Source organism: Notothenia coriiceps, unplaced genomic scaffold, assembly GCF_000735185.1.
Source record: "Notothenia coriiceps isolate Sejong01 unplaced genomic scaffold, NC01 NC01_scaffold00032811, whole genome shotgun sequence".
NCBI classification, from domain to species: domain Eukaryota; kingdom Metazoa; phylum Chordata; class Actinopteri; order Perciformes; family Nototheniidae; genus Notothenia; species Notothenia coriiceps.
Genome location: NW_011365512.1, coordinates 125,146 through 137,279, shown reverse-complemented (window position 1 = coordinate 137,279; position 12,134 = coordinate 125,146). Strand labels below are relative to the sequence as shown.

General features: G+C 41.0%; 2 protein-coding genes across 6 annotated transcripts in view; both read left to right on the top strand.

The window, feature by feature from the left end:
• ctnnd1 (catenin (cadherin-associated protein), delta 1) overlaps positions 1-5,559 on the top strand; it is a 21,159-nt gene extending 15,600 nt beyond the window's left edge. For 4 of the 5 annotated variants that reach the window (XM_010789406.1, XM_010789405.1, XM_010789409.1 and 1 more), the window contains 8 exons: positions 291-418; positions 629-779; positions 1,137-1,329; positions 1,752-1,948; positions 2,064-2,105; positions 2,200-2,267; positions 3,001-3,102; positions 4,261-5,559. In XM_010789406.1, coding sequence (XP_010787708.1) covers positions 291-418; positions 629-779; positions 1,137-1,329; positions 1,752-1,948; positions 2,064-2,105; positions 2,200-2,267; positions 3,001-3,060 — 839 coding nt within the window. In that variant the 3' untranslated portion in view covers positions 3,061-3,102; positions 4,261-5,559. The remainder of the gene's footprint in view (positions 1-290; positions 419-628; positions 780-1,136; positions 1,330-1,751; positions 1,949-2,063; positions 2,106-2,199; positions 2,268-3,000; positions 3,103-4,260) is intronic. The other variant, XM_010789407.1, reaches the window with a different exon arrangement.
• A 5,079-nt stretch (positions 5,560-10,638) lies between these two features.
• Positions 10,639-12,134, top strand: part of LOC104961176 (uncharacterized) — a 6,058-nt gene continuing 4,562 nt past the window's right edge. Inside the window, exon 1 of the mRNA XM_010789414.1 lies at positions 10,639-10,724. The gene's annotated coding sequence lies outside the window, so the exon portion shown is untranslated. The remainder of the gene's footprint in view (positions 10,725-12,134) is intronic.

Genomic DNA, 12,134 nt, shown 5'->3' with positions numbered 1-12,134 from the left:
TAAACAGTTTGGGCTGGTAGGAATATTGTTTGGAAAAAGGCTTATATGTGGTCAGCACTAATGTTAAACCAACACCCCTCTCTCTGTTGGTGTCAGGTTACGAGCTGTTGTATCAACCAGAGGTGGTCCGTNTTTTTTTTTTTTTTTTTTTTCTCATTTTGTCTCTCATAGTTGAGGTATACCTAGGATGAAAATTACAGGCCTCATCTTTTTAAGTGGGAGAACTTGCACAATTGGTGGCTGACTAAATACTAATGTTAAACCAACACCCCTCTCTCTGTTGGTGTCAGGTTACGAGCTGTTGTATCAACCAGAGGTGGTCCGTGTTTACACATCGCTTCTCAGAGAGAGCAAGAACCCCTCGGTGCTCGAGGCTGCAGCTGGGGCCATCCAGAACCTGTGTGCCGGCCGGTGGACTGTAAGTATCTTTTAGTTTTTTCAGCAAACTGAATCAATGCTCTAGGGATTTTTTTTTTTTGTTGCATTTTAGAGTAACACAGAAAAGTAATCTGATTTATTTTTGTTCTGTCGAAGCAAATATGATTAGTTAGTTGTAGGAAAGGTCCATGAAGTTACTGGAATGTGTGCTGTCAATCTAAAAGATATACATTTCTCCATTGGTTTTCAGTATGGTCGCTACATTAGGGCCACAGTGCGTCTGGAGAAGGGTCTCCCCATGATAGCGGAGCTGCTGGCTCATGGCAACGACCGCGTGGTGCGGGCAATGTCCGGAGCTCTGAGGAACCTCTCCATCGACAACCGCAACTGCCAACTGCTCGGTATGGATGTGTATTGTGCCACCAAATTAGTTACAAAATACTCTGTTGTTCTAATGGAATATAGCTTGCACTTCTCTTTTGTCCTCCAACCTTGAAGTCTGTATTGCCCCTTGTTCTGTGGGCAAAAGCTGTGCTTAAAACATACTTATTTCAGGCATCTCATCGAAGACCATTGACTTTGAGAGGAGGAAAACAGAAGTGCAAACATGCCGACTCGTTTGTGTTTCAGGACTTCCTGCAGCATTTTGTTTATATGTATTCCTAATACTATAAACGATGTGTGACTATGATTTTGGATGTTTGCATTGGTATTACTCCAGATGCTTTTTTTCTGACCTCGCTGCATGTGTTCTTTAGGTTTGCACGCCGTGCCTCACCTCGTGGCCAACCTGCCCGGAGGCCAGAGTCAGTCGGGGCGAACTCTATCGGAGGAGACGGTGGTGTCTGTACTGAGCACGCTCACTGAGGTGCTAGGCAACAGTGTGGAGGCAGCAAAGACTCTCCGAACCTCACAGGGCATCGAGAGGCTGGTGCTCATCAACAAGGACGGGTGAGTGTGTCTGTAAATAAGCTAAGAATAGAGTAAGTAGAACATAGAGAATTCAGGATGCAGCTTATTGCAAACCCAACATTTCATCTTTAATATACAACGATGCTTTTATGATAGCAAGACAGATACTTGAGCAGTGTATCACAAAATCAATGTCCATACCTTACTGTTATTGCAAACAAACATTTGAATGATTCTTTAAAAAAGCTGAGACTTGAAAGAAAACTGTTTTTTTTGTTGTTGACTGATTAGATAATAACCTCAGTCAAAGATGGGTTTGAATAAAATGATTTGTTGATCACACATTTCCGAAGTTAAATAGCTCTTTGTGAAAATGCCTGAACTGGCTGTTGAAGACAACCGTGCCAAGATATAAAGCCAACACTTTGCTCAATGTGTGAACGTCTCTGTGCGTCCTGCAGAAAGCGCTCGGAGCGGGAGGTGCGGGGGGCCGGCCAGGTGCTGCAGCTCGTCTGGGCGCACAAGGAGCTCCGCAAGCCTCTGGAGAAGGACGGCTGGAAGAAGACTGACTTCATGGTTAACCTCAGCGCCACCAACGGGCCGAGCACCCGGGCCAACGGCACCTATGAAGACAGCACCATGCCACTGCTGGACAGAGGTCGGTGTTAGGAAATAGTTCACGGTTTAACATGTTCACTGCCCTCAAATTCCACATTTCTTAACTTGAGAAGAAAGTTTAGTTTGATTCGTGACTCTGTTTTGTTTCCTCTTAGGGGAAAAGAGGGACATGATTCCTCTAAATGACCTCGGCCCTGGTTAGTATTTATCATCACTGTCTTTGTCAATAAAAACATCAAGATCACGACGAGACGTTGTATGATTTCCTTCTCGTTCTCATCGTTTCCTCAGAGGCGTACTCTACACTGGACCAGAGGGAGAGGAGACACACTCTGGATGAAACCACAGACACTTTACCGGTACCTTAAATCTTTCTCACGCAAATACCCAAGTCTGCTCAAGTTGGATTGCTCACTTAACTTCACTAACTCCTGATCTCCTGCACCATTATGAATATGTCCTGACTTTATAGGGATAGTTTGGATGTTTTTGAAGTGGGGTTATGTGAGGTAATTATCCTACATATCCATAGTCAGTACGACCACAGAAACAATGCAATGTGCTGCCGTTGAAGGAGGCAGCAGCAGAACATATTTGAGCCGTATAAAAAAAAGGCCTACCTAAAAACAGTTTACCCTATATTTAAAATATTTGACCGCTTTATCTTAGTGCCAGACGTTCCTTTTTGATGGGGAACAGAAGCTATATTTGCTCTTTTTTTAAAAGCCAGCAGACTCTTTGCACAGAAATGGTCTGGTTTACGGGTCAGCTAACTCCTAAATTGGTTTGTGGGTTTGTCTGACTTTGCAGTAACCAAAATTAACCAAGTTGGCTAAAAAAAGGTTTCACTGCTGCCCGCATCAGTGCATTGCTTTGCTTGTGTCTATTACATGCGTACTGGGGGTTGTATAGACCCCCATCTACTGTACACAGACCTTGGATCAGTATCTAACACAAACCCCACTTCAGAACGCCCAACCCATTTCCCCTTTTAATCTTTCCTTTGGCAGTTGCCTTTAAAAAAAACTCACATTTACTGACATTTTCTTTTCTCACTCACTTCCTTTCTCTTTCTCTCTGGTCGTCTCTCAGCGAGGGGTGTATGGGGGCAGAAAGGGGTCCTTGCCCCTGTTGGACTCCTACGATGGTTAGCCCTCCCACCTCCCCTCTACCCCCTCTGCATGTAACAGCATGGTATGTCCAACTCACCTCTCGTCCTGCATGGACTCTGAGCTCTGTTGCTCTGTCTGATAACACCGGACCCTCAGTGAAACCTGTCTCCATGGTGTCCTGAAGCAGCTTACTGTCATGTTTTTTAACTTTATGATGCCCCTATGTGACCTGTACATGCTGGTAGTATGCTGCAAGGTACTCCTTATGCATTGTGGTCCATGCAGTCCTTTTTTAAGACTTTAATCCCTTAGATTTCAAACTGTTATAAGTTCAGTAGTGCCGTCACAATACCAGAACTTGTCGTTGATACCAAAGCTAGTGTTAGAAATATTACAGTTACACAATGTCAAGAAAACATTCCTTAAAACAGCTTTGTAACCGTTGCAACAAATATGTTCACTCTTGTGATCTTTGTCCCAAGTTCTGTTGTTTTTAACTTTGTATAGTACCATCAGTGTTGTTCACATGTTGCTCAATGCCACATGGGTTTATTGATAACAACATTAATCCAAGTAGACTCTGAACACAGTCAATAATGAACCTTTGTGGCATTGAGCCAGCGTGCAGGGTTACCTTTCTTTTTATTAACACTATATTTTTCGGATAGCTTTACACCGAAGTGATGTTTAAATAGCCACACCCCTTCAGGTTTATGGTACCATTGCCCTTAATTGAATAGATGTTGCTATTACTCCCAGGACTGAAGAATCTTTCCTCAGTGAGCTCTTGTGGCTCTGCAGGGTATTACAACAACATACAGATTGAAATGGGTAGTAACTTCATGTCAGCTTTCATTTTGTATTATTTAATATTGGAGAGGTTACTCTAAAGTAACGTCTTTGATTATTTGTTATTTTTCACGAATTGTAAAATATTTAATTTGGTTTTCTTTTGAGTTATTCTGATCCCAATGTAGTACATAGCTGGTAAGAGATCATTTATACACATTTGAACCAATGTAATAGGATGATTGTGTTTTCATCAGGCAAGGCTTGGATAGCTGGCTATGAAACTTGATGTGAATTACAACCAATTAACAGGGGAAACCAAACTTGAGTTAAACTTGTTTTAATTAAATGCTAGATTGTTAAAACATAAGTCTCTGTTGTGCCTCCATGTTTATCCTGTAAATGACCAGCTTTCATTTTTAATTCTAATCGACGTTATTTGCTCCTCCAGAAAAATTGATAGTGTGCATCACCCAGACGGGGCCGTCCCTGCCCTACCACTGCTACTGAAGAGAGAAGATCCAGATGCACAGTCTCTCTCCCCCTCCCCTCCCCTCCTCTCTTTCTCTATCACCACACAGATGGGATCAGAATATAAGGGTTGGCATCCAAAGAAAAGTGGCCGTGTTGCAGGCAAAACGTTTCATGCAACACACCGTACAGAACCATACAACTACTTTTTACAAACGCATTCAATTGTAGCAGCAGAAGTATATGACATTTTAAATTATAATTCTCCTATAAAGGCAATCACCTTTGTTGACAATCATTTAATTTCGGTGTTGTCCTTTTGCTTGTTTTTATTATTTTCTTGCTATCGCCAACATTTCGGTAAATGTTGTCCTGCCAACACCCGCATCCTGATGATGACTTTGTACGTAGAGTAATGTAGGGTATATACTGTATATAAAAAGAAAAATGGGATGACTGCATTAGTTTTGGCTCATTAATTTAAATCGTCCTTTCACTGGGACCGTTGGGAGCTTTGGGCCGACCTGTAGATTGAGAATGTTTATAGGGAGTTATTTTCCTGTCTAGAGTTATTTTCTCTCGGTTGGGATGAGCACAGGTGTAGACCAGAAAAGGGCAGGTGTGTGTATATTTGTCATACAATAAGCCTGTGGCCGTGTGTGTGTGTGTGTGTGTGTGTGTGTGCGTGTGTGGAAATATGGACCTTGGAGCGAGTGTGTTTTGTGTGCGTGTGCACGGACCAGACCCATAAGACCATGTGTTGATAATTCATCTGTTCATGTTGTCTGTTTTTCAAGGTGTGCTTCTACTCCTGTTACAAAGCTTTGTTTGGTTTAATGTACCAGCTGACTCTTCAAACCTTCATTTCAAACTAAAAATGTACAATTTTAGCCGCTGTCTTGGATTTTCAGTCTGGATTCAGCCGACGAGAGCAGTACAGACTTGACTCTGAAATGACAAGCTGGTAACATCATACTCTACCAAGCCACTAAAACATTTTTGACATCCTGCTTCAGAAAACATTCCTGGCTCTACTGTAAAATATTCACGCTATAGACACCACTTACCATACCTAGTTTATTCATTATTTAGAAATGAACAAACGCATCAGGAGGTTCTCTCTGGACTAATGATTTCCTCTTAACATTTCAAAGAAACCACTGCTTTCTTATTTTATCAATATATCTGTTCATATTGGCATTCTTGATGTGCCATTTTACAAAAGAAAACACTTAAATATGGGACACTAATCCCCTCGGAGGAGACTCAAGTTTTAAAAGACAGATCTGGGAGATATACTGATGTTTAATTTAATTAGGGACGTGGACAAAAGCACATTTTGGTCTATAATCCATTTGTTTTTACCTTCTTTTTTTTGTTGTATTTTTTCCACTTTTATGTCAGGTTTTTTTGTTTTTTATTTCGGGTTTGTATGTATGGGAGTGGTGGGTGAGAGAATTATGCAATGTGTTTTAGTCCCAGTTTCCCCCGGAGTTCTTTTTGAGGCAAAAGAGACCAAACATCTTTGTTTTGTTTCGTTTTTTACTCTCCACACACAGTATATTTGTAATTTTGCCTATCCATGTAAAATGATGTACCATTCATACCGGCCTTGGCTCTGAGAAGTTGCTTTTTTCAGTAAAGTATGTAACTGGTAATACTGTTTTTATAAATAAAGATCTTTTCTTAGACAAGATTTTGCACCGTGTGATTTATGTGGCTGTGTGGTGAGGAAGGAGTGCTGTGATAAACGTGTCTAATAAAAGAGGAAGGTAATCATATCCCCTCACTCTTGTTAAGGCAAACGCACAAACATGACACTAAGAGATATTCATCCTCTAACACCAATGTTGCTCTAATTGTGAAGATGTTATCTGTAGTGAAGTCTTTTCTGTCATCACTTTTTTTTTTAACTCACAAACACATTAATCTAACTGTATCATGTGTCTGCGTAAAGCCAATTAACTTTCCAACACCGCAGCACAGTTTAAGAACTTAAGTGTCGACGTTCTCGGCTTTGCTGTTGTCTCTGGTTTCAAATGCTGGCAGGGAAGAGTGTGTGTTTGTGTGCGTGTTTACCAGGGTTATGACATGTTGCAGAAACACGCGAGGGTTGTACCACGATGTGAAAGTGTCTTGCTGATTCCAGTTATGCAACACATGTGAAATTCATCCCACCAAGATTGAGAAGCAGCTGCTGGATCACGAGGGCTGTAGTCGCAGGTCAGTGAGAAAGTTTGATGTTAGTCAGTGTGTGACTCAGAAAGAAGCTATTATTCTGTGGGTCATCCCCATTTCCTCGTGGTTTTACCAACGGGTGCTTTTTTATATTCTGCAATTATAACCATTGAAGGTCTTTGAGAAGCTGATCCAGAAGACAAACTTAAATTTGATCAATTATTATGCACATTATTTTCTGAGTTATGAAAGTAATTAATCCATGACTCCATATATGGTTTCTAATGAGACTTCACATATATTTCAAGATTTGTTTCTGTCTCTGCAATTTTGATCAATTTTGAAAGGAAGGATTTGGTTTTACAAAAATGGGAACAAAGAATCAGGGCTGGGTCAATCAATGTCGTTGCCCTTCAAATAGCTTTGAGGAATATAAACATGGGTATTCCCTTTGTCCCTCTTTTTTCAAATAATGAGAAGAGAAGTTCAAAAATATGACCAAGCATTCATTACTTTCTTCACTCGACAACTTTTAACACTTGATACAATGGACAGATTTTCTTTTCTATTCTGGATGAAAAAGATGAGAATATTTTTTGTGTTCACAGAAAATGGATTGCTGAACTGCAACAAGTAGATCAAACAACCCAACCATTTATATATTTTCTTCATATAGTTTGGATATTAGCAACAATAACAAATACCTCCTGAAATTTAGAGGGCATGTGAGTATTGCTTTAAGACAAACATTTCAACATATCCTTTAGGTTTCACACTCGGCCTATACAGTGTACCTCGAAAATTGTGTTATTTCTTGCATTGCTAAGAAGGTTTTCCCCATTGATGTTCGGAAATATATTTCTATATAGGCTAAATAAAAAATAATAAAAATAGTATAGAGGCAAAGGTACATTGCCAGGACTCATGAACCCAGTAAATCTAAACCGGCACTCTGGCCCTAATAAGATGTGTAAAGTCTTTAGGAAATGTCCTATAGATGCATCTGCCACAGTGTAGTATTATTAGAGCTGCAGTAAACTGCAGTCCTTTAGTTCCTTAACCACAGCTGTGTGTGCAAATGTCAGTGTTAGTCATTGAATGTGTGTAATGTCGGTAAGTAACACACACTCATGCACGCACCTTCCTTAAATTTCAGACGACCAAACCCAGCAAACCCCCCCCCCAATCCCTCCGTCCCTCTCTCTCTCCCTCGCTCTGTCATTAGGTGTCATATCTATTTAGGGCTCCCCCGCTGTTCTGCATTTACTCTCGATTTCTCTCTCAGGCGAGCTAAGAAGCAGCAACATTCAACTCCAGCTCACCAGATCTTTCGAGTAAAACTGTGGGGTGGAAAAGACCAGTCGGATTTTATCTCATGTTTACAGAGGAATTATTTTGTCGGGAGGAATGTAGCACCAGATTCATCGGAGGAACCAGAGTCTGCTTTCGGGAAACCTCTCCACTGGAGATTGTGTGAGGCCTAACACCTGATGTGTGCAGGACAGCAATTTCAAAGATCTCAGTGTAAGAGCAAAGGAACTGCTCAGTATTGACTTGTAACTCATGGGGTCCCTCGATGTCCCCAGTCCGTCCTCTTCAAACTCGGATGGCGAGTCCCACGATCGTACCATGGCCCCGGACTCCTCTCGCCACACCTCTCACACGGGGAAGCAGACCCAGCTGGGGGGCCTGGGCTACGGGGTCATGGTGGCCTGGGACCACCTCAGGCCCTTCATCCCCTTCTTCCTCATCAGCTTCATGGTCGTGGTCCTCGTCTACCTGATGCAGGCCATCATCTTTGGCGGGCCCTTCAAGGACCCTCTGTTCTTTGTGAAGTTCAACGAGCGATGGCCCCGGCCCGCTCCATACCAACAGAACCCTCCAAAACCAACCAAGTTTTTCAGTCCGGTCCCTTCCTCGTCCTTCGAGCAAGTCCTCTTTGAAAGTCACAGAGACAACGAGACAATGTGAACTCAAAAACTGGAAGACATTTTTTATTTCTTCGTGGATGTAAGCACCAAAGACTCTCCTGGGATTGCAGGTCTCAGTGCTAATGAAGCACACAGACTGAAACTTTGACTATGTTTATGAACAATTATAAACAATCTATTTGTGGACAACTTTTAGAAATCTACATTATAAAGTGATTTACACACGTAGCAAAATAAGATAGAGTTTCAGAACAAAGCTTTGGTATATACAAAAACGAAATAATGTATTAAAAAAAGGTTAGGAATATACAAATGAAAATAAAATGAAGGTGGATCAAAGGCAAATTAAATCCAAGTCAAATGTATCTACTGGAAGGCAGTGTTTGAGACTATTTTTTTGTATTGGTTGTACTTTGTAGTTTTTTTTAATGTTAACCTACTTGCCCTATTTACCCCAGAACTACTAGAGTTGGTCCTTTCTCCTTGTGATGTTGGGCAATGATAATATAATGACCCTTTATCTGTCTCTGTAATTCCTTTGTGAAGTATTTTTTAATTAGAAAATGCAGCTGCCTGATCGGTCCAGTAAAGCACCAGGTGCATCATGTTTGGCCTGTTTTTCTGTCAGTGACCGTGGGTGTTGCTGCTTGAGGAAAGTTAATGAGGTTTAAGCAGTCTGTGGTGGACACATGTGAATCTTTCAAAGATACAGACTAATGTCACTATCGCGCCACCTTGGCTTGGAGGGAAATACGTACAGTAAAGATGTTCAAAGATACTAACTGGATGTGACTAAAACTGCACGGCAAAAGTATATATAATTGCCAACTGTTTTTGATAATCAATGAGTCGTTTAAAGTAATTTTTCACGCTGAAATTGTGTTTTTAGTCTAAAATTTGGACATTTCCTGCTTTTTTGTTAAATGTCATATTAAACTGCATATTTATAGATTTTGGAATAAAAAAACAAAGCATTATTACTTATTTTTCACTGTTTTCTGATATATTTTCTAGACCAAGCTGTTAATCGTTTAATCTTAAAAAAAACGGCTCAAGATAAACTTTTTGTTATATTCCATTGAATGCTCTTAACATCCCGATAGCAATTAATATCATAAGCGCTTTGACAAAAAATCCATACAAAACATTCATCTGTGGAAGCCGTAGTACTGTAAAAAGCACGACCAATAATTTTATATATATATATATATATGCAAGGACTGAGGATTGTGTTTCCTGCAAACTAAGCTGTTTGATAAACTAATGTACATATTGTAAAACTTGTTAAGATGCCTTTGACACTGTTTCATCATATATGTTTACACCACAGTCTCTGGTTTACACTAATGCCCCAACGGGGAGGAGGGGGTTGACAGGCCGACATATAGCTGGATAAAAATAACACCTTGTTAATTTGTGTATTTGTCATACACAGGGACAGGGTGTCCAATTAGGGTGGTCATTAAAATTGTTGTTCCCAAATAATAGCTGGGTGGTAACATTTAACACAGGATAATGTTTAATGGTTTTTCAGTCTATCAGTTGCTATCATTTATAGTGTTTTACCCCACACCTAATCAAAACTAAAAGTCCTTACAGAGTTAACTATTTTATAATAACATTTCCTTTCAAATGTTTCGCTCTATTTTACAGAACATTATATATTCAGCTATTAAGTGAAAAGTAGACCACCATTTGATTGAAGATGTTGCCCTTGGTAAACTTTAATTTAATTACTTTTGTACTGCTGTGTAGCTTGACTTATATCGTAAAATGTTATCATCATTTATTAGCCGATTTATATTTTGGATTAAAAATGTAAAGTAACTGAAGGTTAACACATATTGTGGAGCATTACAAAAACATTAGCCTTTAAATTGTAGTGTAGGAGAAGAATAAAGCAACAATGATTACTCTAGAAAAATATAAAACAGAAGAACACAAAAAAGTACAGTTCCTTGAAACTGAACCTGCAATACTTGAGTCATTTTACTGAAGTACAGCCCCTGCCGTTAAAATAATATTGTCACTGATCACATGCAAAATGCTAACGCTTTTATGCGAAAATGGAAGGACTAGAAGTGAATCATCTTGTGTTTAATGTTGTGTCTCTGTACTCTCTGACACTTCCGCCCCCTGGTGGCGGAGCGACACCATGAGCGACACACGACAATGCACGTTGATGACCACGCTGACCCGTATAGACTTCCCCAAAAAAAGAAAAAAACAACTAAACAATATAATGCTTGTTAATCTCACTCTGATACATCGTTATTTTAGACGAACATTAGTTAATACTTCACGTCGGACATAATTTTTAAAGAGCATTGATACGGTAAGTGAATCCGACATGTGTCACCTGTGCACGTTTATGTTTACATCTTTAGTGCCAGAAAGTAGTGCAAAGTGCTCAGGTTGTTCTCAGAACTTTGGTCAGAATCAATAATGTAATGTGCATGACATGTTAACTGTTAACAGGTGATCTGCATTGACTAGTTGTCTGCTCCTGGCGCACAGTTAGCTTAGCTGGCTGCTAGCTGTCAGCCGTGATGCTAACCTGCATGTGTGCAGAACAACCTCTCAAATGCACGACGGAGAAAAATACATATTGTTTGGGGGGAAAAGGAGAATTTTAATTAAAATGTGTGACATGCAAGCTGTTCAAGTTATTTAAAAATGCAATGTTGAACTAAATGGGCAAAACCAGTCAACTAGAAAATGCATTATCATGCTGCAAGCCAAGGCCGTAACCATGGAGTCAACATGGGGGGGGACCAAAAATTTAATCAAAATTTGAATACTAATTTCCTGCCATTCTAAAGGAAAATATATAAAAAATCACTAACACATGGGATACTTTAAAACCCCCAGGGGGCAACAAACAACAATATTCATTCATTGAACTGTGTCTCAGGCATGGGCGTAGGAAGCATCCTCAATGTGGGTGGGACAATTCGACGGGGGGTGTGGGCAGGTGGTGGGCCTAAACTCCTCTCGGGGGGTCCGGGGGCATGCTCCCCCAGTAAGATTTTTTTTTTAAATGTTGAAGTTAAATGCATCAATCTGGTGCACCTTGAGAGCAAAATGAGGGACTAAATCCATGGATACATCTCTCAACACCCTTATGAAACAGAACATTTTGTTGTTTCCCCGACTCAGACTGCAAGGAATCTGGGTGTGATCCTAGATAACAAACTGTCCTTCAATGCAAACATCGCTGCTACAACCCGCTGCTGCAGATACACGCTTTACAACATCAGGAGGATACGTCCCCAACTGACCCAGAAAGCGACGCAGGTTCTGGTCCAGGCTTTCGTCATCTCACGCCTAGACTACCGCAACTCCTCCCTCCTGGCTGGTCTACCTGCATGTGCCATCCGACCTCTGCAGCTCATCCAGAATGCAGCGGCTCGTTTGGTCTTCAACCTTCCTAAATTCTCCCACACCACGCCGCTCCTCCGCTCCCTTCACTGGCTTCCAGTAACTGCTAGAATCCACTTCAAGACACTGGTACTTGCGTACCATCTGTTGTCGTCGAGGACCTAGCCTCCTGCGGTCAAACCCGTCCTATTCGTCTTCTCGTTGTAGAGAGCACAAAAGCGAGCTACTCTGTTGTTGTGCAACGCGCCCACGGGGGACACACGTACTCCAGTCGCTCGACAACTCTGCACTCTCACTCGGTCACGTAGGCACTCTGACCCACCACGCTGATCGTATACAGGACCTACATCCTTCCGTCTAGGTA